This window comes from Brassica napus, chromosome C1 (assembly GCF_020379485.1).
Source record: "Brassica napus cultivar Da-Ae chromosome C1, Da-Ae, whole genome shotgun sequence".
NCBI lineage: Eukaryota > Viridiplantae > Streptophyta > Magnoliopsida > Brassicales > Brassicaceae > Brassica > Brassica napus.
The window spans coordinates 16,991,713-17,017,558 of record NC_063444.1 but is presented as its reverse complement, the minus strand read 5'-3'; the positions used below and the strand labels follow the sequence as shown (position 1 = coordinate 17,017,558).

Below are 25,846 nucleotides of genomic sequence, written 5' to 3'. Positions count from 1 at the left end.
TTTTTGAATCCCAGGATACAACTGTAACAAAACTGTTTCGCAACATCCAAAATGGAATCTACGAACTATAACCACTACGATATACTCTCGAAACTTACTAAGTAAAAGATTAGTGTTTTTATTGGAAATTTCTAATTGCTTTAAGCGTGTATAATAATAAAGACTCTAGGCATACATTTATATGGAAATGAAGTTTAATCGATAAGATAAACTTAAAAAATTAAGAAATATAATATTTTGAAAATATACATGTATATCGTGTAAGAAAGGGTAACAAAAATATTCTGATAATTATCTAGAAGTATTCTGAAATTATCTTGACACAATCTAAAACGTTTAGATTTATGGAGTTATTTGGACACAATTTGTTACAATTTATTTATGAAGTTACGCAAAAATCTTGGAATGAAATTGTTCCTAAAAAAAATCTTTTGGGGACTAAAGCTCACATGCACCAAGATCCGAACCCAAGTCGCCGCTGGCGCACACGCATGTATGTTTGGTTTGCGTAATAGTCCATTCCATTCATTCTCTATAGTGTCACCACAAACTTATAAATATTGTTAAAAGGACATATTTCAACAACATTTTTACTCAGCCTAAAGGCATAAAATTTTGGTTCTAACACATGATACCTTGTAACCAGTAAATAATTTCATATTCGATAATTGTTTTTAAAAGTTCTATGTATCGCTCTCTCTCTCCCTTTACGTTCTCAGAATCCAAAACCCTTTTTTATCATGTTTTGGGGCTCGGAGCATGCGCGTGCGTACCGGTGCCGGAGGCTTACCTTCATCTCTCTTCTTGCTTCTCCTTTGATGTTACTTCGTGTCCTCCCTGTCTCCTTCGATATACACGCGGATCTGGGCTTCTGTTTTGCTCTGGTAGGTTCTCTGCTCGAGAAGAGTGACGGTTCTAGTGGTGACTTGGCTTCTTCTGGCTTTACGGTGAGCGATAAATCGGTGGTTCGAAGTGATGTTTGGCTCTTTGGATTCAGTATTTGACCGGTTTTATTCTTAGGGTCTTTCGGTTTTCACTGCTCATGTGGGGGAGGTTTGGCCTGTCCCTCCTTTTGATGTGTCAGAGGATCTCTTCTGGTTGGTTTGGTTGTCAGGTGAATTTGGTGTGTGTGTTTTAGGGGTATGGTGGTGTCGTCATGAGTCGGTGTTTAGTGAGCTCCAATGGGTTTTTCTACCATGGTGGCGACCTTTGAGTCCTCGTATGCAGGTTGGAGATGGTATTTGGCTCAGTTTTGGTTAGTGTAAGTGCAGTTAGTAGTTGGGAAGGGTGTCATCTATGGCTTCTGATGGCTTCTCTCGGTGCTTCTTCACTTCAAATCTCCTCTGCTCGGCCCCTCTTCTGTTTCCTCCGGCCATTTCTATGTGGAAATGCCTCTGTTTCTCATGTTGTTATATCTCTATTTGACACCGGATATGGATTCTTTCAACTCATAGTTTTTAATCTTCGGTTCTCGAAGACTTCAAGTGTAGTGGCGTTTCTCTGTTACAGACGTTGATTGTCTTTGTGGCACGCTTGGTTATGCTCACATCCCAGCATTGTATAAGATTGCTTGACCTTGTGTGGTGGTGCATCATTTCTTCTCTTTGCAGTTTTTGAGGCTACAGGTATGGGGTTGGTGGTGTTTACAACCCGTTTCTTGCAATGGTTTAAAATACTTCTGAAATCGATATGAATAAGTGTAATCTGATGATTTTGTTGTGTCAGTCCAATAGGCGCTCCCATTGCTAACTGCTGTGAGTGGAGTTTTGTAGCTTCTGATTCCCTATCTCTTGCTTCCGGTGGTGGTTTGAGGCTCGGTTATTTAGTTGATTGGCGATTTGCAAAAATGTGTGGGAACGGTATCAATCATTTAGAGCAGCGTTTTGGGGAGGCCAAAATTATTGAGTGTGGTCTAATATTATATCAAAGATATTCTTTCCATTTGGCAATACTCTCCTCTTGATCCAACACTTGCTTCTTATCTTTTCAGTAAGCTAGTATTTCTTATTTATTCATTGTCCGCTAGGTTTTCGGGTTACTTTCTTCTCCTTCTTATGCGTTGTTTAGCTTATTTCATATATCTACTACTAGTTAATTTGTATATCCTCTGGAAAAGTTACAAAAAAATTGGTATGAAATTTTAACATTTTCACCCCAAAAAAAACTACGACCAGAGACAAACTGATATATATATGTACAAAAAGATTGTTTTATATTTAAATCGCCAGTGTTTCCCTTAAGTCAGGACGAAACCTAAATGGCTAAATGTGTATATTTTTGCCGGCTCTAAGAGCATCTCCAAAAGAAACTTTATAACTTTAAATATAGAATTTTCTTCTCTCTAAAAAAGAATTTCAAAACTTCAAATTTAGAGTTTTAAGAAGTGAAACTTCATATTTGAAGTTTCATTACTCAAAACTCTAAAATTGAAGTTTCATTACTCAAAACTGTAAATTTGAAGTTTCATCTTTTTATTTGCATCTTGATCCTTATAATTAATCATACATCATATTTATGATTCTTAAGTATTTTCTCATTCATAGTTTTAATCTTTGAAACTTTTGTATATTTTAAATACTTCAAATTTAGTTTTATAAATTTAAATTTTACACATAAAAGTTTTTTTTAATCAAAATAAGATTTATAATATTTTAAAAGTAGAATTAGACAACAAAAATATTACAAAAGAAACTTAATAGAAATTGTTTTTAAGAAGATACATGAAAACATAATTATTACACAAATTTAAATATTACAAGAACACTAATAGTCTAGTAAATTTTCTCCGGAACTTCTAAAATATTGTCCAAACAAATTTTGTGTAACCGAAAATAGAGCATTAATAAAATAATTTTATGTAATAATGTGGTATTTTGTTTGTAGTTTAATATTTAATTATGTATCTCTATTTATAATTTTATATTTTAATGTAAGATTTTATTAATTAATATTACTATAATATTTTTATACATGTGCTAGTTATCAATAAAAGTTTTATGGATTTATATAATTATGACAAATATAAAGAGCATAGTGTAAATTACAAATAATTTTGAAGTTAAATTTGAAGTTTTGGTCGTGAAGAAGTATAAATTTATATAGAGTTTTCTTTAGATGCTATGCGGGAATAAAGGTTACTAGACTCTGATCCGCGCGCCAGCGCGGATATGAATTTTTAGTTTTTAATTATTTATTTTATTAAATGATGTACTTGTAATATTCGTTCATATTATATTCATTAAGTAAATATTTTTTTTTGCATCTTAAACTATCTATTTTTTTACGAATGTGTGTTATCATATAAAAAATATAAAAAATGAGTATAGAGTTAATTATATAATTTTAAAAACATAAAATTTTCTTTCGTGTGCGATATCATATAAATAATGATCCGCCCAGTTAACAAAAATTATGATTATTTTATGTGTAATTGTTTTTATTTTGACCGTTTTCTTAAAACTATATTAAATTTTACATATTTTAATTAGAATATTTTTAATATCTGTACCTTTTTATTTGAAATGCAACTCAATATTTTTTAAACATAATATTTTTTTAACAATTATAACAATATTTAAAAAATATTTTTAGAATTTGTTTGAAAAATTAGAAAATTACATTTTAAATTAAAATTATCCTAAAATATTATAAGTTTTGATGTAAACGAAAACTCAAATTATGTCAAAAATAATGATATTCAATGATAATAACTATTTTAATTGATTATTTTTAAAAAAATAAATTTACAAAAATATTGTTTGAAAGAAAATTCATTTATCTTTCAAATATAAAATGAAAATATTATAATTAAATAATAAAAAATATAAATAAAAACCATAAATTTAGCAAATGACAACTGAGTTATATTATGCTAAAATTTTCTTTCTAACAATTTATCAAATGATAAATGTGTTATGAGCAAATTTATTTAAGAATATTTTGTTAAGATAACTGAAAAAGACAAATAATAAAATAGGAAGTTTAAATTCATTTAAATATATTTCATTAATGTAACTGAAAAGACAAGTAATAAATTAGGCAGTTTTATTCGTTTTAGGACATTTCATAAGTGCAACTGAAAAAGACAAGAAAAAAATAAAGTTTAATTAATGAAGTAAGAACATTTTCAAATGGGTACATCTCTTTTTAATAATATAGACGTGAGACAGACCTAAAAGATGTGGAAACAAAGGGTCAAAATTAAGAGACAACACGTAAGCTTAAGATAGTCGTGCTACTTTTTATACAAAAATTAGCTGTGTTAATAAGATAATCCTGTTATGAAAGATTAGCCGCAAACGTTGAAAAATATAAAAGATATGGGGCCCGCTGCACTATTTGCACAGTGAATTTCTCTTCTATATAAACGATCGTTTCGATCGATTGTAAACACACCATTCCTTCTTCTTCTAATAACACATCCTCTCTTGCTATCAGTGTTATCTTCTCATACGGGTATAAAATTTTGCCCTTATTTTAAATTTCTTCGATACAATAAAATTCTAGTTTTTTTATAACACGTTATCAGCACGATCACTCTGCGATTCGGTAAAATTTATTTGTATCATTTATACCCTGTTATAATGGTCGGTATACCGCCTCTACTATTTTTTATATATCATGTTATAATGGCCGGAATACCGCCTATATTATTTACTAGTAATTTAATTTATTTATTGGTCGGCAGAGCCGCCTCATATTCTGTTTATTATTTATTGGTCGGCCGAGCCGCCTCATATTCTGTTTATTATTTATTGGTCGGCTGAGCCGCCTTATATTCTGTTTATTATTTATTGGTCGGCTGAGCCGCCTTATATTCTGTTTATTATTAATTGGTCGGCCGAGCCGCCGTATAATTTATTTATTACTCTGCATTGATCGGCTGAGCCGTCGCATGATTTTATTGTCATATTTTTTTACTTTTATGAAATTTTATAGATTTGATTGACCGTTTAATGCGATATTTTCAGACTGATTTTTAGTGCACTCGATTTAACCCCAACGGTCACAAAGATTTTTTTTCAAAAATTTCCCCTTTCTCCAACGGTTATGAACAGTGTTTTTCATCTATAAATACAACTCATTTTCACTCCATTTCATCATCCAAAACATTTCATCTTCTCTCAAAAAAATTTCAAATCGCTCTCCTCCGATTTTTCATTTCAAGAAAGATGATTCGCGCACTTTTGTTTTTATGTGCCATTTTTATTTGTGTTTCTATTTATGGTTTATTCGTTGGAGAATTTACTCCGAGTGAATTTAAGATGAATATCGGTTTAATTTTCTTTACATCGCTTCTCCTTGTAATTGCTTGTATGATTAATGTAAACGGTTTTTAAATTATGAAGTTCTAATAAAATTATTATTTTGTGTTTTAGAAATTCAAATGGCAAACATCGAGAAACTCCAGTTCCCGGCTCTGAAAGTAACCGGCGAAAATTATGTCAGATGGGTCACAAATGTGAAACCTTATCTTGTAATAAAAAAGATAACTGAAACGATAGAAGTCGGTAACAAATCGCCACCCGAGCATATAGCCGAAGCGATTATCTTCCTGAAGAAGCATTTAGATGAGAATCTAACTCACGACTATGGAGACGTTGAGGACCCAACCGTACTATGGCAAGCCTTGAAAGATAGGTTCGATAATCAAAAGGAAATCAATCTCCCTCACGCTCTTGAAGAGTGGAAAACCCTGAGGTTTCAGGATTTCCAAAGGGTTAGAGATTACAATTCCACTATCTTGAGGATAGTTGCACAATTAAAATATTGTGGTAACCCTGTCACCGAAGCAGAAATGCTTGACAAGACATATAATACTTTCCACAAAGAACACAACGTCTTATCCCGAATTTACAGAAAATGTGGGTACACCAAATTTTCTGAATTGATGGTAACACTCATGTTGGCTGAAAAGAACGATGAGTTACTAATCAAAAACCATAATTCCCGACCTACGGGAGCCAAGGCATTTCCTGAAGTGAATGCTACGGCGGTAGAATATTCGGGAAGGAGAAACCAGACCAACCGAGGTCGTGGTCGGCGTTTCAACAACAAACGTGGAAAGCCTTACTATCCTAAAAGTATTAGATCTAACAAATGGGTTAGATCTGAACAACCTCCTAAAGGCAAAGAAACCGAAGAGGATACCACAAAGAAAAGTGAGACTGTATGTTACAGATGTGGATGTAAGGGACATTGGTCCCGTACCTGTCGTACTCCCCCACATTTGTGCAAGTTATATCAAGAGTCCATAAAAGGAAAGGCTAAAGAGGTGAACCTCACAGAAAATGTTGAAGGGACTTCATACCTTGAATCCTCCGACTTCGCTAATGAGCTGGACTAGATTACTCCTGAAGAGAATCGAAATGCCTATGATAAGAGTATTGAATAGTTTTCAGTATTACCATGTATAATTATTACATTTCTTGTTTTAAACAAATAATGATGTTTTAACATCACCTTAATGTATAATTATTGTGTTTTTCCTTATATGAATGAATTTTATGTTTCCTTTTATATTTATGACAATTTCAGAAATGGATCAGAATGGTAATGAAGCAAAATCCAAGAAACGGATTCGTGAAATATGCATACCAGATAGTGGAACAACGCACACTATTCTGAGACAAAAGAGATATTTCTCTGATATAAAACCAACAAGAATTGTCGTCAATACAATATCAGGTCCTGCAGACGTGATTGAAGGAACTGGTAAAGCAAACTTTACTTTACCGAATGGAACAAAATTTTCCATAAATAATGCTCTATATTCTCCAAGTTCTAAAAGGAATTTGTTGAGTTTTAAAGACATATATCTTCACGGATATGATACTCAGTCTGCAACTGAGGATGGAAAGAAATACATGTATGTAACTTCTGAGAAATGTGGCAGAAAACACATATTGGAAAAGTTTCCAGAGCTTCCTTCGGGGTTACATCATACTTATATCGATGAGATCGAATCAAATCTTGTAGTAGAACGGAACCCAGAAGAGTTCACGTTATGGCATGATCGCCTTGGCCACCCAGGAACTACAATGATGCGTAAAATCATAGAAAGTTCACATGGTCATCCACTGAAAATCCAGGAGATTTCTCAAGGGAATAAAATGACATGTGTTGCATGTTCTCTAGGAAAATTGATCGTAAGGCCATCGCCAACCAAAATCGATAAAGAATCACCAAAGTTCCTTGAAAGAATTCAAGGCGATATATGTGGACCTATACACCCACCTTGTGGACCATTCCACTATTTTATGGTATTAATTGACGCATCCAGTAGATGGTCACACGTTTGTCTATTATCATCTCGAAATGTGGCATTTGCGAGATTTCTAACTCAGATAATCAAACTGCGAACACAGTTTCCTGATTATACTATTAAAAGAGTTAGACTAGACAACGCTGGTGAATTCACATCCCAAGCATTCAATGACTATTGTATGGTAATGGGAATTGAAGTTGAACATTCGGTTGCTCATGTTCATACGCAAAATGGTTTGGCTGAATCTTTAATTAAGCGTCTGCAATTGATTGCAAGACCATTGATCATGAGATCAAAACTTCCAACCTCTGTATGGGGACATGCCATTTTGCATGCAGAAGCACTCATTCGGATCAGACCGAGTGCATACCATAAGTATTCCCCACTACAATTAGCGTTTGGTCGAGAACCAAACATTTCCCACTTTAGAATCTTTGGTTGTGCGGTATATGTGCCTGTAGCACCACCACAACGTACAAAGATGGGACCACAAAGAAGATTGGGAATATATGTTGGTTTTGATTCCCCATCAATTATAAGATACCTAGAACCACAGACTGGTGACGTCTTTACAGCACGTTTTGCTGATTGTCATTTTGACGAAAATGTATTCCCAGTTCTAGGGGGAGAAAACAAAAATGTTGGAAGTGATATAAAATGGAGTGTACCATCATTGTTATATCTTGATCCTCCTACTAAAGAGTCAGAACTAGAAGTTCGACGAATTATGCATTTACAGAGTATAGCTAACCAGCTACCTGATGCATTTGTAGATACCAAGACGGTAACTAAATCTCATATACCAGCTGCAAATGCTCCTGCTCGTATCAAAATGCCAAATGAACAAGAAAAGGAGGATGACACACGAGAGCCAAAAACACGCCTGAAGCGTGGTAGACCTGTTGGTTCTAAGGATAAGAATCCTAGGAAACAAAAGAAAGCTGAAATATATGATGCACCCAAAATAGCAGAAAATATTTTGGAAGAAATAAATGATAAGGATTCTGATGAATCAGAGCATCATGAATCAGAGCATCATGAATCGAAAGATAATCATGAGATTTCTATTAATTACATCCATAATAAAAGGATATGGAATAGAAATGAACAAAATGACCTTGATGATGCTTTCTCATATATTGTGTCAAGTGAAATAAATGAAGAAATCGATGATCCAGAACCAAAATCTGTCTATGAATGTCAAAAGAGACATGATTGGGAACAATGGAAAAATGCAATACAAGCTGAACTTGATTCGCTTAATAAACGAAAAGTATTTGGATCCATTGTACTCACACCTGCAGATGTGAGACCAGTTGGGTACAAATGGGTTTTCGTTCGAAAGCGAAATGAGAAAAATGAGATTACGAGATACAAAGCTCGTCTAGTGGCTCAAGGTTTTTCTCAAAGACCTGGAATCGATTATGAAGAAACGTATTCTCCAGTTATGGATGCCATTACATTTAGATTCCTGATGAGTCTAGCAGCTGATAAAAATCTAGAGATGCGTCTCATGGATGTTGTTACAGCTTATCTATATGGATCATTAGATACTGATATCTACATGAAAGTTCCTGATGGATTTAAAATGCCAGAAGCATTAAGTTCCAAACCTAAAGAGTTATGTGCAATAAAATTGCAAAGATCATTATATGGGTTAAAGCAATCTGGACGTATGTGGTATAATCGTCTCAGTGATCATTTAACAAAAGAAGGATATGTGAATGATCCTATATGCCCATGTGTTTTCATCAAGAAAACAATATCCGGATTTGTAATAATCGCGGTATATGTTGATGATCTTAACATTATCGGAACTCAAAAGAAATACAAAAGGCATCAGACTATCTCAAAGGAGAATTTGAGATGAAAGATCTTGGACAGACACAATATTGTCTTGGCCTACAAATAGAACATTCACAAAATGGTATATTTGTGCATCAATCCACATACACTAAAAGAGTGTTGAAACGATTTAACATGGATAAATCAACTCCTCTTAGCACCCCGATGGTCGTTAGGTCACTTAATATTGAAAGTGATCCATTTAGACCACCTGAGGAGAAAGAAGAGATACTTGGTCCGGAAGTACCATATCTAAGTGCAATTGGAGCGCTGATGTACCTTGCAAATTGTACACGGCCTGATATATCATTTGCTGTGAACCTTTTGGCAAGATTCAGCTCATCTCCAACTCGAAGACATTGGAATGGGATTAAACATGTTTTTCGTTACCTCCAAGGGACAATTGATTTGGGCTTATTTTATCCTAAAAGTTCAAAAGGTCAAATGGTTGGTTTTGCAGATGCAGGATATCTTTCAGATCCACACAAAGCCCGATCGCAAACAGGATACGTTTTTACGATCGGAGGCACTGCTATATCTTGGCGTTCCCAGAAACAAACGCTCGTGGCTACTTCTTCAAATCATGCTGAGATCATTGCACTCCATGAAGCAAGTAGAGAATGTGTATGGCTGAGATCAATGAGCCGACACATCTGTTCAAGCAGCGGAATTGGCGAAAATACGGAGCCAACTATTTTATATGAAGATAATGCAGCATGTGTTGCTCAAACAAAGGACGGATATATCAAAAGCGATAGAACGAAGCATATTCATCCGAAGTTCTTCTCATACACTCAAGAGCTCGTAAAGAAGAAAGAGATTGAAATAAGATATGTCCAATCATGCGACAATGCAGCTGACCTCTTCACAAAATCACTTCCGACTTCAGTATTCAGAAAACATGTTCGTAACATTGGAATGCGTCATCAGAAGGATCTATGACTGCTCATTCGAGGGGGAGCTTACGTAGTTGTACTCTTTTTACCTTACTATGGTTTTTCCCATTGGGTTTTCCTAGAAAGGTTTTTAACGAGGCAACATAGACGTTAAGCGAGAGTGGATGGTGACACCGGTCCCCAAGGGGGAGTGTTATGAAAGATTAGCCGCAAACGTTGAAAAATATAAAAGATATGGGGCCCGCTGCACTATTTGCACAGTGAATTTCTCTTCTATATAAACGATCGTTTCGATCGATTGTAAACACACCATTCCTTCTTCTTCTAATAACACATCCTCTCTTGCTATCAGTGTTATCTTCTCATACGGGTATAAAATTTTGCCCTTATTTTAAATTTCTTCGATACAATAAAATTCTAGTTTTTTTATAACAAATCCTATGTTAATTTTTATTAGGTAACAAAATACTATTAGTTTAAGTATTTTTTCAGGTGAGTGAAGATGAGATTACAGTTCCATCATAGCAATGGTTATACGTGGGTTTTAAAATATAATAACATATTATATATCTAGCTGAGTTAACCATATCATGTAAAATTTACAACATGTTGTTTCGGCAAAATATTCCATAAATAACATGAAATATCTTCGTAAAACGGTAAAAAAATAATTGATTTTCTTCTAATTACGAATGTTCCATTTAGCTAGTTTAACCAAATGTTCCAGGGGTCTGGAAAATTAAAATAAACTGCGCAATAAACAAAACATTTTGTTAATTACATTCGAATTTGTACAAAAAAACAAAAGGAAAATAAAATAACTAAACCTGTACCTTTTTCTTTACTTACACGTCATACATTTGGAAACTTACTCACACGTAAATAAAAAAAATAAAAATAAAGCAAAAATTTTCCCACAAAGACAAAACTTACATATCGACACCATCTCCCATCTTTACCGGGAAAAACATTCACCAGCCGGAAGTTGCCGTCTTTCAGTTTCCTAATAGTTTCCCATGAAGAAAGGTTCTTCGTAGGGAAACGAGTCCCAGAAACCGTCCACTTTGTGATCATTCGCGTCTACCAAAAGATCAGGGAGGTCGGAGAAAGCGTCGTCCGCGACTGAAGATGACGTCATAGATGACGTCCCCGTGCTAGACGGTGACTCCGGGGCTTTCCATTCCACTGCGGCTGCTGCAGCGGCGGCTTGAATGTCTTTAGGATCTGCGCTGGCCGGTCTCGGCAAATGGCAAGCGAGCTCAGGGAAATTGAGGTGAGCAGAGCCGCCTTTGATGGCTAAAGCCGCCACGTCGTGTGCACGCGCCGCCATCTCCGGTGTGGAGAAAGTGCCCAGCCAAATTCTTGATTTCTTTCTTGGCTCTCTGATCTCAGACACCCATTTTCCCCATTGTCTCATTCTGACCCCACGAAAATTGGGATGCTTGGAAACACTCTTTTGCTCATTTTTAGACTTCGAGTTCTTTCCGGTTCTCTCCGGCACTAGTGACCGGAGATTACGTTCCGACCGGGGAAGAGAAGAGTCTTGCATCTAGAGGAAGTAAGAAAAAAGTTTGTGTGTTTTTTTGTAGTTTGGGGTGAGAGAGTAGTAATGGTTGTGGAAGAGAGATTGGTTTGCTTCTTCTAATTATATATACATCCAAAATACGAAGCAATTATTCTTGTGTGTCTGTTTATTTATTTTTATTATATATAAAATTACAATTAAATATTAAAAGCTAAAAATGACTTGACTGCGTTAAGATTTTTTCTGTTCTTTTTCTTTTTGTTTTTCCTTGAAATAATAATACTTTTTGTTGCAATAATAATACTTTACTTTGTGTATGTATAATATTCATTACTCTGCCCTGAATTGGACACTTGTTCGTTTGTATCACGCTAGTGTACTTTTATCACTTGTGTCTCTCCTGAATAATCTAATTAGACTTTCCAGTTTAAATACACGTAACTGAACCTTGTCGGATTCAATTTCTATTACATTATTCTGATTGGGTTTTGAACATTTTCAAATAAGTATTGAGTTTATAATTAATTTATCTTTTGAAGGTCTAATAGAACTAACTAACCAAAGTAGTTTAAAACAAATTTGATATTTGTTTATGGATATAGATGTTAAGAATGTTACGTCAACAATAATTGAGACCATGTTACTTTTTAATTTACTACTGGTTGGTTTTTAAATGAAAGTCGTGGAGTTCTTTTAGGTTAAATTTTGTTATGATTTGGATTCTAGGAGATGTGTGAGACTGATGTTTGACACTTCTAAACTATATAGTTTTTAATTTCCGACATATGCTCTAGCCTTCATTTTAAGAAATACTTCATCCGTTACTTAAAGATACATGTTCTAGAAAAAAAATTTATTTCTAAAAGATTCATTTTTTACATTTTTAATGCATTTTTTATTAACTAATTGTAAACTTCAAAAATCTTAATTGCTTTAATTGATATTTTATTGGCTTAAAATTGTGAAAAGAAAATAAACACAAAAAATTATGCAAATTTAATGTGTTTTATTAAAATGTGCGAAAAAATTAGAATATGGATCTTTTAATTATGCAACTAGGATAAGACCCGCGCCTTGCGCGGAATTAAGTTATTATTTTTATTATATTTTGGAGAATGAAACAATAGTTTGGCTTCATTTGGATTAGAGGTGTTCAATCCAGATATCGGATTGGTTTCGATTCGGTTCGGTTTTTTTCGGTATTTTGGCTAGTAAAATATAACTATTATTCTAAATTCATATTTACTTTGACTTTAGTCTTTCACATACTTTTGAAAGATTTCAACTGGACAACTAAATTGATCAGCCAATCTTGTTGCTTTAAATTATTAGTATATATATATATATATATATAAATATATATATATATATTATTTAGTTTGAATATTTATTAAATAAAAATTCATATGCGTTATATTTTATGATCATTTGTAACTTATTATAACAAAAAATATAATCTATTGATCACAAAATTTTCAGAGTGAGAATCTTCAAATTTCTAATAATATATAGACGTTTTGAAAAATTCAAAATATAACATATAAGAAAAAAATATAAATGTTTTTATTATATATTTAATGTGATTTTTTTAATATCTTTTAATAATATAAAATTAAAAAAAGAACTAAGATACCAAAATTGTTATCAAATATTTATTATTTATAATAATTAATTTTCATATATACGTTAATCATATTAGGTAATTTCGTAGCTTCTAATTAAGGGAAGTGCAAAAACAATACTTGGTAGATTATTTATCAATTCGAATATTCGATAGTTAGTTTAATAAAAAATATAATGTAAGTTAAGATGGACCAACCTATTTTTTTAAGAATAGTATATTTTATATAGTCATTTATTAAATGAGAATTTATAATCATACACTTCTATGATCATTCATATCGTTTTATAACTGAATATTTAAATCATCGATAACAAAATTTTCAATGTGAAATCTTTAATAAGCTTATAATTTATAAATGTTTTTGAAAATTCATTGAAAGTTTTAATATTAAAATATTTATGTAATCTTATGGTATATAGTTTAATCTATATATATATATATATGTTTTATTATTAAATGATATTTTTTACTCATATGGTTTTAAAATCATGTGTATCTTCTTATAATATTAAATAAAAGTTCATATTAATACAATTTTATGATCATTTGTAACTTATTATGACAAAAAAATAATCTATTGATCACAAAATTTTAAGAGTGGTGATCTTCAAATTTCTAATAATTTATAGACGTTTTGAAAAATTCAAAATATAACATATAAAAAAAATATAAATGTTTTTTATTATATATTTAATGTGATTTTTAATATCTTTTAATAATATAAAATTTTTAAAAAGAAATAAGATACAAAAATTGTTATCAAATATTTATTATTCATAATAATTAATTTTCACATATATGTTAATCATATTAAGTAATTTCGTAGTTTTTATTTAAGGAAAGTGCAAAACATTTTTTGGTACGTTATTTATCAATTCGATAGTTAGTTTAATAAAAAGTGTAATATAAGTTAAGATTGACCAACCTATTTTTCTAAGAATAGTATATTTTATATTGTTATTTATTAAATAATAATTTATAATCATACGGTTCTATGATCATTCATATCATTTTATAACAAAATATTTAAATCATCGATAACAAAATTTTCAATCTGAAATCTTTAATAAGTTTATAATTTATAAATGTTCTTGAAAATTCATTGAAACTTTTAATATTAAAATATTTATGTAATCCTATGGTATATAGTGTTTAATCTATATATATATATATATATTTATTTTATTATTAAATGATATTTTTTACTCATATGATTTTAAAATCATGTGTATCTTTTTATAATAAAAATGTTAAACCATTGATCATTAATTTTTAACATAATAATTTTAATAGTTTTAGTTATTTATTGTCGTTTTTAAAATTTTAAAATATAACATATACAAAAAAATCTAAATTTTACTTTTATAGCTAATTTGATTGTTTAATTTATTTTAATAATATAAAATTAAACAAAAAATGATGGAGGAGATATAAATTGTTATCAAATCTTTATTATTAAAATCATTAATTGTCATATATATATTAGTCATTTATGGTAATTCCGTAGGTTTGATTTAAGGAAAGAAAATAACATATCATATCATTATATCATATAGTTTGACCAACTTATGTATCTAACAACATATAAAAATCGAATGTGGACCTACTTATTTTTCAATTGAATGTAATTGACTACCTAATTGAGTGCCACCTATGCATTGGGGCCTATTTTAATTAATACAAAATTGAGGTTACATCTTTTCAAATGTTTCTCAATTAATATATAGGGGATTTTCGACATGTGGATTATTACGGCGGACCCATGTTTGATTTTAAAGGGTGTCAAAGCCCAACATAATTCTTATAGAAAAGAAAACAAACAAAAAAATATGCATGAGGGCTAGATTGAACTAGAGAAAGGTGTGTTAGATATTAAGGAAATTGACCAAATGAGCTACAGAAGTTTTCATTGCTAGTATTACAAACACCAAAGTTATAAGATTTAACCTATGTTAGATGACATCCTAGGTCCGCCTCTGGGATTATATCAAACTAAGTTTTATATAACTCTAGATTGATTATTTCCTGTGCCTAGACATTTTCACACATACAGTAAATTTTAGTGAAAAGTTAGTAAGTGGAAGTTGTGGTCCCTTGTGTATTTTTTGTATTACTTTTTCAAAATTTGTTTTATTTTTCGATCTTTTGTTAGTTCTCCGAAAATGTTATATTTTCGTTTTTCCGACCTGACCTATGTCCGTCTACAAAGGTGACGCACGTTTTTCATTTGGATTTTGACAAAGACAACGATTAGCATTAGTGAATACATCTGTAATCAAGTTTCTAAATCTCATAATTAATTAAATTAGCAGTGCAACCAAGTGTTACTATCTCAGTTGAAAATATCCAAAAATAAAACTTAGAAATCACATAATTGAATTAAAGATATTTAAGACGAAACTAGTATTACTTTTGGATCTGAAAAATTACATGCTTCAGTCTTAATCCTCATGATAATTTAAAAGTTAATTTAGCTGTGGAAGTAAACTTATAATAATCTTTTCCAGAAAAAAAAAGTAAAGTTATAATAATAATAAATAAATATATTAGGGATAACGTATCCCATGTCGAAAATTCTAAGGATAATTATATAAAGGGTTAGAACCAATCCACTTATCGTTCATTGGTTTTAAGTTAAAAGCTCAAAAAACTTATCATAGTATCAGAGCTCAGATCATAAATATCATAAACCCCTAATTAATATAAAATTTCCTACCGGGTATAAATGTCGTATTTGACCTTCTTGACCGGATATAACTGTTGTACTAAGGCTCGCTCAACCAAATATAACTGTCTTAAAATTCCAAGATTTCTGACCGATAAGAACCATCATCTCGAGAAAGGATATTAGAGATACCGTATCCCACATAGGAAATTCAAAGATATTAAATAATATATAAAAAGTTAGAGTGAATCTATTTATTGTCAATTGATTTTAAGCCGGAATCCAGAAAATTATCAAAATAATATTAGTCTCTTTTAAGTTAGCTCATTTTTGCTCACTGTGAACAAACATATATAGTTCGAAGTTAAAATTTATTAACTGAGCATTTAAAAAAAACAGAACGATCACTGTATTTAACTATAAACGTAAAATGTCAAAACAGTAATTAACAACCGTTAGTCAGTCAGTATCTGTACTTAGAAGCAATTGACGAATTGCATTTTTCAATTGGCATTTGCGAATATGCGAATAATAATTGTAAAAGGATTCTAATAAAGAAATTGTGTAGAAGATTGCTGCGGACGACGCACGTACGCAAAACGACACAAACACACGTTATGTATATGTGCAAAGTATATGATGTTGAAAATGTATACATTATAATTTGGGGAATTGCGCTGTATGACGTTCAATAACCGCATAATTCACTAGATGGCTAATTTCTCTAACTCACCGATATATGGCTCACCTTTTATAAAATATTGCCATATTGCCCGCTTTATTAACCGGGAGTAACTGGCAAAAAATAAAGATTAACTAAAAAAAATTAACTGTTCACTAAACTGTCGTGGCGCTTCGTTACCCCACATAATCCTTTTTTACTTTACCATACCTTTCTCTGTAAACTAAACACTATTCTTCTCTTTCATCACCACCCGAAATTCACGTTGTGTGTTGCCAGACTTTAAACTGCTCGTCACCGCGATATTACTTCACGCACCGACGAATCGGAACCCGGAAGGCATTCTACAGTTCTTATTCCGTCAATATCGCATCCGGTACTCCCGTGAGTTCGATTTTACTTTTCTATTTTGTCGAAATTTTCAGTTACTCCGACCGGAATTGAGTCTTGTTCTCCGTTTCTTTGTTCTTTTCAACAATACGAGAGCTTTAATTGTCTATCTCTCCTATGTAGTGTATCAATTTACTGGTCTTTGCACGTGGTAGTAAATTCCAGATAGAAACAAAAATCGATTTCGTGCCTTTGTTTGGAAGATTGTAACTGTGATTACTGCGTGGTCGCTTTCGGTTTTCTGTTTATTTGGTTTTCACCCGTCATTATCTGTACACGAAAATAGGATTTTGAATGTAAAGTGGTTTAATTGTTCACTCTGGGACTTAGGATATTTCATAAAACTGACCATACTAGACCATTTTCGTATTTTCAATTGCAATATAGTATGTGAATAACATAGTAATGTCGTTTGCTATTCCATTTATTGTGAATCTCTTTTTTTTATGTGTGGTATTGTTTTCATTCTACAGAGTTTGTTATTGCCATCTCGGTAAGGAGAGATATTTAGTATCAGATAGCAACGAAAATTGGTTACATCAATACTAGATAGAGGATTATGAAACCCATTTCACTGTCTATCGTTTTCATTTTTTTGGTTTCTTTGTTTTGATCCGTAATTATCTGTACAATATATGACTATATTTAATTGTAATTGTTTTTTGTTAAGTTTGCAAACTCTTCTACTTCATATTTCTGCACATACTAGACCATTTCACTAGCTGAAATCGCATTCTATATGTATATAGAATAGTAGTGTACGTAGCTACTGTATTTACTGTCTCCGTTAGTCTTACGGGTTGTATTGTTTTCATGCTTGGCAGTGACAAAATGGACGAATTAGGTCTTCCTCTGAGAATGTTTGAGGCGGGTTCAGAACCATCAGGGCGGAAATGGGTTAATAACTACTTCAGCCTACGGTGGATTGACATCATAAAGAGTGCACTAGAGGAAGAAGACTTGGAAATGTTGAATGAGTCGCAGTTCCGGAGAGTTTTGCAGATGGGTTCGCATACGTTTTCAGTAATGTTCCTCCATTACTGCCTCTCACGTCAGTTGCTAACTGCAAAGGAGTATGAACTTTGGTGGATCTTCGTTGGGAAGCCGATACGCTATGCCATACAAGACTTTGCTCTGGTCACCAGACTGAACTGTGGCGACGGCGCTGGGTTAACTGGAGAAGCCGCCGAGAAAGGTATTGGGCGAGGGAAGGCGTCCGGTAAAGGCAAATCATCTATGTCAATATGGGATGATTTATTCCGTGAGGAGAAGAAGCCCACACCTGGATGGATCATGGAGCGGCTTGTGAAGGGTAAAAAATACAAGGATCGGTTAACCCGTTTGCGGCTTTCGTTGTTGGTATTGGTGGAAGGGATTCTGTGTCCAACTTGTGGGACAACAAAAATCAGACCCGAAATAGTGAGCATGCTTGGTGATCTTGACGCTTTCATGAAGTATCCATGGGGTAGGGAGTCATTTATACTGACTGTTAGAAGTACAAAAGCAAGATCTGCTGTTAATTATGTGAAGGATACAATGGCCATTCAAGGATTTACCCATGCGATGGTATTGGTTACTGTGACTGCATGTCCTTCTATCATTATTAAGACTGGCGGTGCGGATCCTCTAGCAGATTCCACCCTGTCGAGCGAAGAAATTATCAGCAGGGTTGTTGATAGAAAGGTGGTGGTCAACATTGTCTCGGCCAAGACGGTTGATCAACTGGGACAGGTTAGTCAATATTTTTTGACTATCTCATATATATGTCATTCCATATGTCAATTAAAATCATACTATTTCCTTTCCATGTACCTATACTTGATTTTATTTGACCATACTATGACTACTTACTTTCTCTACCGTATATTTGTGTCGCAGGCATATGTACGGTCTTTGATTAGCACAGATGAAGAGGGTGAGGATCTTTATCGTGGGTTGGGAGATAAGGAAGATACGAGTGTTGATACCATGGTTGCTTTGATTGACGATGATTACCCATTTGAGCATAATACTTGGTCAGGTGGTGTGAAAGCGGATGAGGTTAAACTGAAGAAGGGTCATGCACAAACTTCGGAGTCAAGTGATGAAAATGTTCCCGAGCCGGTTGAAAAGGATAATGCTCATCATGGTGGCGTAGAGAGTGGTGGTTACCCTGGAGATCCGAGAGGGAAATCATCAGCTAACCCCTCGGGTGCACCGCATGGTGGTGAGAGTTTCCATTTTAATGTCCAAACATTACTTAGGCGTGCAGCTGACGCATACGAGGAGAAGGTTATTGCAATGTATGAGGGCTATATTCTGAGTTTGAAGGGCCATTTTAATTCTGAAGTGGGAGGCCTTCGAACCGACTTACAAGCAGCTACATCCGCCATTGCCCATTTGGAAAGTAAGGTCACAGGGGAGTTTGATAAGATCAATCAGTTACTGAAGTCTCGGCTTAGAGGTGCGGATATGGGACCAACGTATGGGTTCAGTCCTGAGAGACATTCGTCACCATTCCCAGGTCAGAATGATGATTTCAACAATTCAGAGGTTAATCCCGATCGACCCACTACACATACTGGTGCTCCTGATGGTATGGGTACCCATACAAAGTTCGTTGTAAGTCTCAATACAATGAAATTATTCTTATATAGTATGCTATTCCATAAGCTCACCAGACTATTCCATTTCTTATTCCTTGTTTGTATTATTCTCCAGTCAACACAGCGAGATGGAGAGGATGTTGCAAGAACAGGGACCGCCTCGGTTGGTTCGGGTCAGAATCTGGATGAAGGAGAAAGGGTTGGAGGACTATCTCCGGGTAAACAGACCGACTCAACTGATGGAGTCGAATTTAGAGCTGAGACAGGGGGCGAGCATAGGGGAGATGCTCACATTGGACATGACCCCATAAACATGGAGGTTTGTCCTTTAAATTATGTTGTGATTTATACCATTCTATGCCGTTTATGCAATTAGATCCTTTTCATATTGATATTGGTCACTGACATTTCCATACTATTTTAATTTAGAATCCCTCGCCTTCGGTAAACGTCGCATCCCCTGACAATGCTGATGCCGCCAATCCTCCATCTCGAGTTGATGTGGTAAGAGTGAGTAGAAACGTGATAAGCAGTCAAAATGTCGGCTTTGTCTTAATATTATAATAATGTATATTGGCTCATTAAATTGACAAATGTGGTTAATCTATCTAGGACCAAGTGAATGTATCATCGGAATGCCGCATTGATGACCCATTGTCTGGCGTCGTTAATAAAATTCTATCAGAAACCGGCGTTGATAAAGTAAGTTGTCTATACTATATTGCATACATAAATCTATATATCTACTCTATTTTGCAATTAATTCCTTTCTATTTGCTTTGCATTGCCAGGATCCACTCCGACCCTCTACTGGCTCTGGAACTGATGTACCTCAGACATCAGCAGATGTACCTCAGACATCAGCAGATGTCATTTCGGAGAAAGTGGGTCTTGATGGTGTGCATGACGATCGCGGTGAGGCTGCTGTTGGGAAGAAGGGTGAGGATGTGGATGAAGATGATGTTACAATTACTAAAGTTCAGGTATAATGCTTTAGCATCTTTCCCGCTCGTATGTTAAGTGTGTTTGCAGATTTGATAACTTTATGTTAATAGGTTAGACGAGGGAACACTGATGCAGCCGGTGGTCAAGAAGATGGTGGCAGACTTTTCAGTAGACGTACGCATACAAGTACCAAACGCTACACTCCTCCTGCACCCACCATCCGTAAGAAAGAGGGAAACAAGAAAGTGCCACGTCAAATGGATGATAATGTTCCACCTCTTAAACGGGTTAAAAAGGTGTCGGTTGAGCCAAGTAACCCAAAGCCTCGTCCTCAAGAAAAGCCCACATTTATAGGTGGCTTCTCCCCATTTACTCCTCCAACCCCAGCTTCAAGAGAGGCATTTTTGAAGATAATGGCAGAGGCAAAGTAAGTGGAAAACATTTCATGATTGCTATTCCATTTGAAAACTATATATTCCATATGATATAGTATGGTATATTTATGAATTAAACACCGAACTGTGTTAGCACTTTCCTTCAGATCAAATGCACCATCCCTCGGGTCAGTCATTTCCATTGCTTCTTTGGATGATGTGTTCAATTGTACCGGTGTTTGTTCGTATGAGGTACGTTATAACCCTTACTGTTTCGCATAAATTTTGTCTATATGTTTTCGTTCTTATTTATGTGTATATTGTAGGCTGTGGATCGTGTTATAGGTTGGATAAGAAAGAGGCGTGACAGCAATCCATCTTCAAAATTTGACTTCATCCCTCCAACTTTTTTTATGGATCTAATCCGCAGTTATCCTGCTTTTGAAGCCATGCAAGATAAGGCCGCCTTCACTTTTCCGATGTCTCTGCGCAGTCAGTTCATGCACCGGCCATAGTGGTTTACGCAAGTAGATTTTCTCTACACTCTGATTCTGGTTAAAGACAGACACTGGGTTGGCATGATAGTAGATTTAGCTATGTGGGCCATCTATGTGGTGGACGCGAACCAGCCATGTCCTCCTATTTCTGTGGTGAAAGATGTCGTCAACCCGATATCGATTATGATGCCTCACATGATATCGAGGTTCTGTCTAACTTCCCGACCTCGTGAGTTGAATTACCTTCCGTTCCCCATATCTCGCATAGATATACCAGTTCTACTTGAACATCCAGGTATTGGCCGCCTCTCTATAAAATTTTTGTTTATCAAGCTCTAGTCTATACCATACACATAAGCTACTATACTTTATGGGGTAGCCAGTATAGAATTCCACACTAAATTTTTAATAATCCTTTTCCTGTTCTTAGGGTATGTCGCGGTGGTGGCACTGATTCTGTTAGAGATCGCTGCGTTGGGGAATCCTTTGATTGATCTGTCTCTAACTGAAGAGGAGGTTCGTGTTGCAGCGGAGAACTATGCGATATCTACGCTGGGTATGTTTAAGGTGGTCCCCACTAATCCTGCAGTTTAGTCGTTTTCAGAACTGTACTACTTTATGTTCATTCGTGTTTGATGTTATCCACATTGTGTTACGGAATTTCCTTTCTCCTACCTCTTTATGTTTTTCTCTGTGATACTTTGTTTCTTCAAAATAACAAACGATGGTTTCTTATGGTTAATTTATGATGTCCTCAGTTACATGTTTCTTTATTCCATGAAAAAAAATAGTATATTTTTAAGCAGTTAGTGTTTACCGTATAGAGTACTGATTGTACAACATGTGTAACGAAGGTTATCATAAGTCAGTCTATCTTGAGTCATACCCAAGTTTATGTTCATCTCGAAAATCTTATATAAGTACTACACATTCCATCTATATTCCATACTATTTAAATTATCTTCAGAAAATAACTATTCTATATATGACGATTGATATTATCACGTTATAACACTACAAGAAAACAGCGGCATACTGAGGGAAAAAATCGTCGGTATGTCGTCGGAATAACGCTATTCCGACGACATACCGACGAAAAAAGTCCTCGAAAATAACTCCTCGGAAATTCATCTTTCCTCGGAAATCCCTCGGAAATTTCCGACGGAATTCCGAGGAAATGAATTTCCTCGGAATATTCCGAGGACTTTTTTCGTCGGAAATTCCTCGGAATATTCCGAGGAATATGTCGTCGGAATATTCCGAGGGATATACTTCCTCGGAATATTTCCAAAATTCAAAAAAAATTATAAATCTATTTTTTAAAATTGAAATTCAAAAATATAAAATTAAAATTGAAATAGAAAACATATTTAAAATACAAAAATAATAAAATAGTTTTTATAAATAAAAAAATGTTTTATAAATACAAAATTAGTTTTAATAAATATAAATATTTTTATAAATATGAAATCATCTTTTTATAAATACAAAATAGTTTTTATAAATACAAAAAATAATAAAATAGTGTTTATAAATAAAAAAAATGTTTTATAAATACAAAATTAGTTTTAATAAATATAAATATTTTTATAGATATGAAATCATCTTTTTATAAATACAAAATAGTATTTATAAATACAAAAAATAATAAAATAGTGTTTATAAATCAAAAAATGTTTTATAAATACAAAATTAATTTTAAAATATGAAATCATCTTTTATAAATCCAAAAAACGAATTTATATACAAAGTACGTTTTGTATATTTAAAAATAGTTTTTATAAATACAAAAATAAAAAAATAGTGTTTATAAATCAAAAAATGTTTTATAAATACAAAATTAGTTTTAATAAATATAAATATTTTTATAAATATGAAATCATCTTTTATAAATCCAAAAATCGAATTTATATACAAAAACGTTTTGTAAAATCGAATTTATATAAACGTTTTGTAAATACAAAAATAATAAACAATTTATAAAAAAAATTCTAAACCAATTCAACACAACCAAATCACAATTCTAAACCTATTACACAACAAATCACAATCCTACCCAATCACCCTAACAAAAATCTATCAAAAAACTTATAAAATCATCAAATCTACTTAAAAACCTAACAAATAGGACCTAAGAGAGTGGGATAAGGTCCTTACATGATTTGTAAAGGAATGGAAAGGATTCGCCGGAGAGATCGTCGCGAGAGAAGGTGGAGAACGCCGGAAAGAGAGAGAGATCGCCGGAGAGGAAGAAGAGAGAAATGGGGAAGAAGAGAGAAATGAGGAAGAAGATGCGGTTCGAGTTTATAAAACCTTGGGTCTGACGGATATTTTCCGTCGGAATTCCCTCAGTATTTTCAATTTCAATTTTCGCGAAATATTTGGCAGCTTGTTTGCCCGGTTAAATGAAAATATTCCGAGGAAATTCCGACGGCCACTTAAATATCCGTCGAAATTTCCTCGGAATATTTTCATTAATTCGAGGAAAAAGAATATCATGTGCATGTATTTCTATTAATTTATATTGTTCCTCGGAATTTCCTCGGAATATTCCGAGGAAATACCGAGGAACTAGTGTTTGGGGTTTCAAAACATCAATTTTTTTTTGCCGTATTTCATTTCTTATACAATTGTAATGCATACCATTGAAGATTCTTTGTATAGATGAGCATAAACCATGAAATAACAAATTTCAAAACGAATTGTAAGTATTCCCTTTACCGTTCATTAAAGTGTATAAGTGTTTCTCTTATGTTGTGGGGATTTCGTTCATACAATCGGAAAAGTGTTTATTATAGGGTAATGAACAAATTTTTGACTTCATAATGAACGTAAGACACTTAATAAGGGTTATATAGGTGTTATTCAAACCGCAAAACGTTGTTTTCGGTTTAAAAACCCTATTTCCTCGGAATTTCCTCGGAATATTCCGAGGGAATTCCGAGGAAACCCTTTTCTTCCTCAGAATTTCCTCGGAATATTCCGAGGAAATTCTGAGGAACTAGTGTTTGGGGTTTCAAAATCTCGAATGTTTTTTTATAAACGGATCGATCGATGTATTTATGTCCAAAAACGCATCGATCGATCACTAAGATGGACCAAAGCGTAACAATGTGATCGATCGATGAGATTATCCCATCGATCGATCAAGGATATCAAGTGTTCCTCGGAATTTCCTCGGAATATTCCGAGGAAATTCTGAGGAACTAGTGTTTGGGGTTTCAAAATCTCAAATATTTTTTTATAAACGGATCGATCGATGTATTTATGTCCAAAAACGCATCGATCGATCACTATGATGGACCAAAGCGTAACAATGTGATCGATCGATGAGATTATCCCATCGATCGATCAAGGATATCAAGTGTTCCTCAGAATTTCCTCGGAATATTCCGAGGAAATTCTGAGGAACTAGTGTTTGGGGTTTCAAAATCTCGAATGTTTTTTTATAAACGGATCGATCGATCTATTTATGTCCAAAAACGCATCGATCGATCACTATGATGGACCAAAGCGTAACAATGTGATCGATCGATGGGTATATGTCCAAAAATGCATCGATCGATCACTAGTTCGTCGGAATTTCCTCGGAATATTCTGACGGATTGATGTTTCCTCGGAATTCCGTCGGTATATTCCGAGGAAATTCCGAGGATTTCATTTTCCGTCGGAATGTCCGTCAGAATACCGATGTTTTCTTGTAGTGTAAGGGGTAATGGTAATGGGTATAGGGTTAAGGGGTGGGGGAGGGTTTGGGTTTAGTTTTCCCTACGGGTTGGTTTGGGGGGGGGGGATTTGGGTTTAGTTTTCAATAAGCGTGGGGGTGTTGATGTTTAGGTTTTGTATTATTAAAAGGGGTTATTGTATTGGATTTAGGGTTTAGGGGGTTGGGGTGGGGGTTTGGGTTTAGTTTTCCCTACGGGTTGGTTTGTTGTGCTTTGGTGGAAATGTTAACGTGTGTAAAGGTATTGGGTTTAGTTTTGATGAAGGGTTGTTTGGGGTGTTGGGGTTGGATGTTGGGTTTATGTGTCTTTTTATGGGGTGTTTTGCAATTTTTTTTAAACGGTATAGAGTTTCTTTTGTAAGGATTATTGGTTTGTATGCGAATTTCAGTTTTAACCATATTAACTTTTAATATAGTATAGTGTTAAACAATAATGGTATAGTGCTTCATCTATTTGGGTTGCTTATAAAATGTGTATTTTGTTTAGGGTTAATGTTGGGGGAGGGGGGTTTGGGTTTAGTTTTTCGTAAGGGTGGAGATGTTGTATGCAAATTTCATCTATAACCATATTAACTTTAATATGGTTATGTGTTGAAAATGGTATAGTACGTCATCTTTTTGAGTTACTTTTGACTATGTATTTTGTTTAAGGTTAATGGGGGGGGGGGGGGGGGGGGGGGGGGGGAGGGGGGGGGTTTTGGGGGGCGGGGGTTTGGGTTTAGTTTTCCGTAAGGGAGGACATGTTCTGTTTAGGGTTTCTATTGTTAACGGTTTAAAGGTATTAGTTATAGTATAATACTAAAAATAAATGGTATAGAAACAACAAC

The 25,846-nt window shown here is 33.8% G+C and overlaps 1 protein-coding gene across 1 annotated transcript; it reads right to left on the bottom strand.

Moving 5' to 3' along the window:
* Positions 1 to 10,765: 10,765 nt before the first annotated feature.
* On the bottom strand, positions 10,766 to 11,665 carry LOC106443318 (ethylene-responsive transcription factor ERF039). Its single transcript, XM_013884888.3, has one exon. The coding sequence runs from the start codon at positions 11,555 to 11,557 to the stop codon at positions 11,012 to 11,014; it is 546 nt and encodes a 181-aa protein (XP_013740342.1). The 5' UTR covers positions 11,558 to 11,665; the 3' UTR covers positions 10,766 to 11,011.
* Positions 11,666 to 25,846: the final 14,181 nt, after the last annotated feature.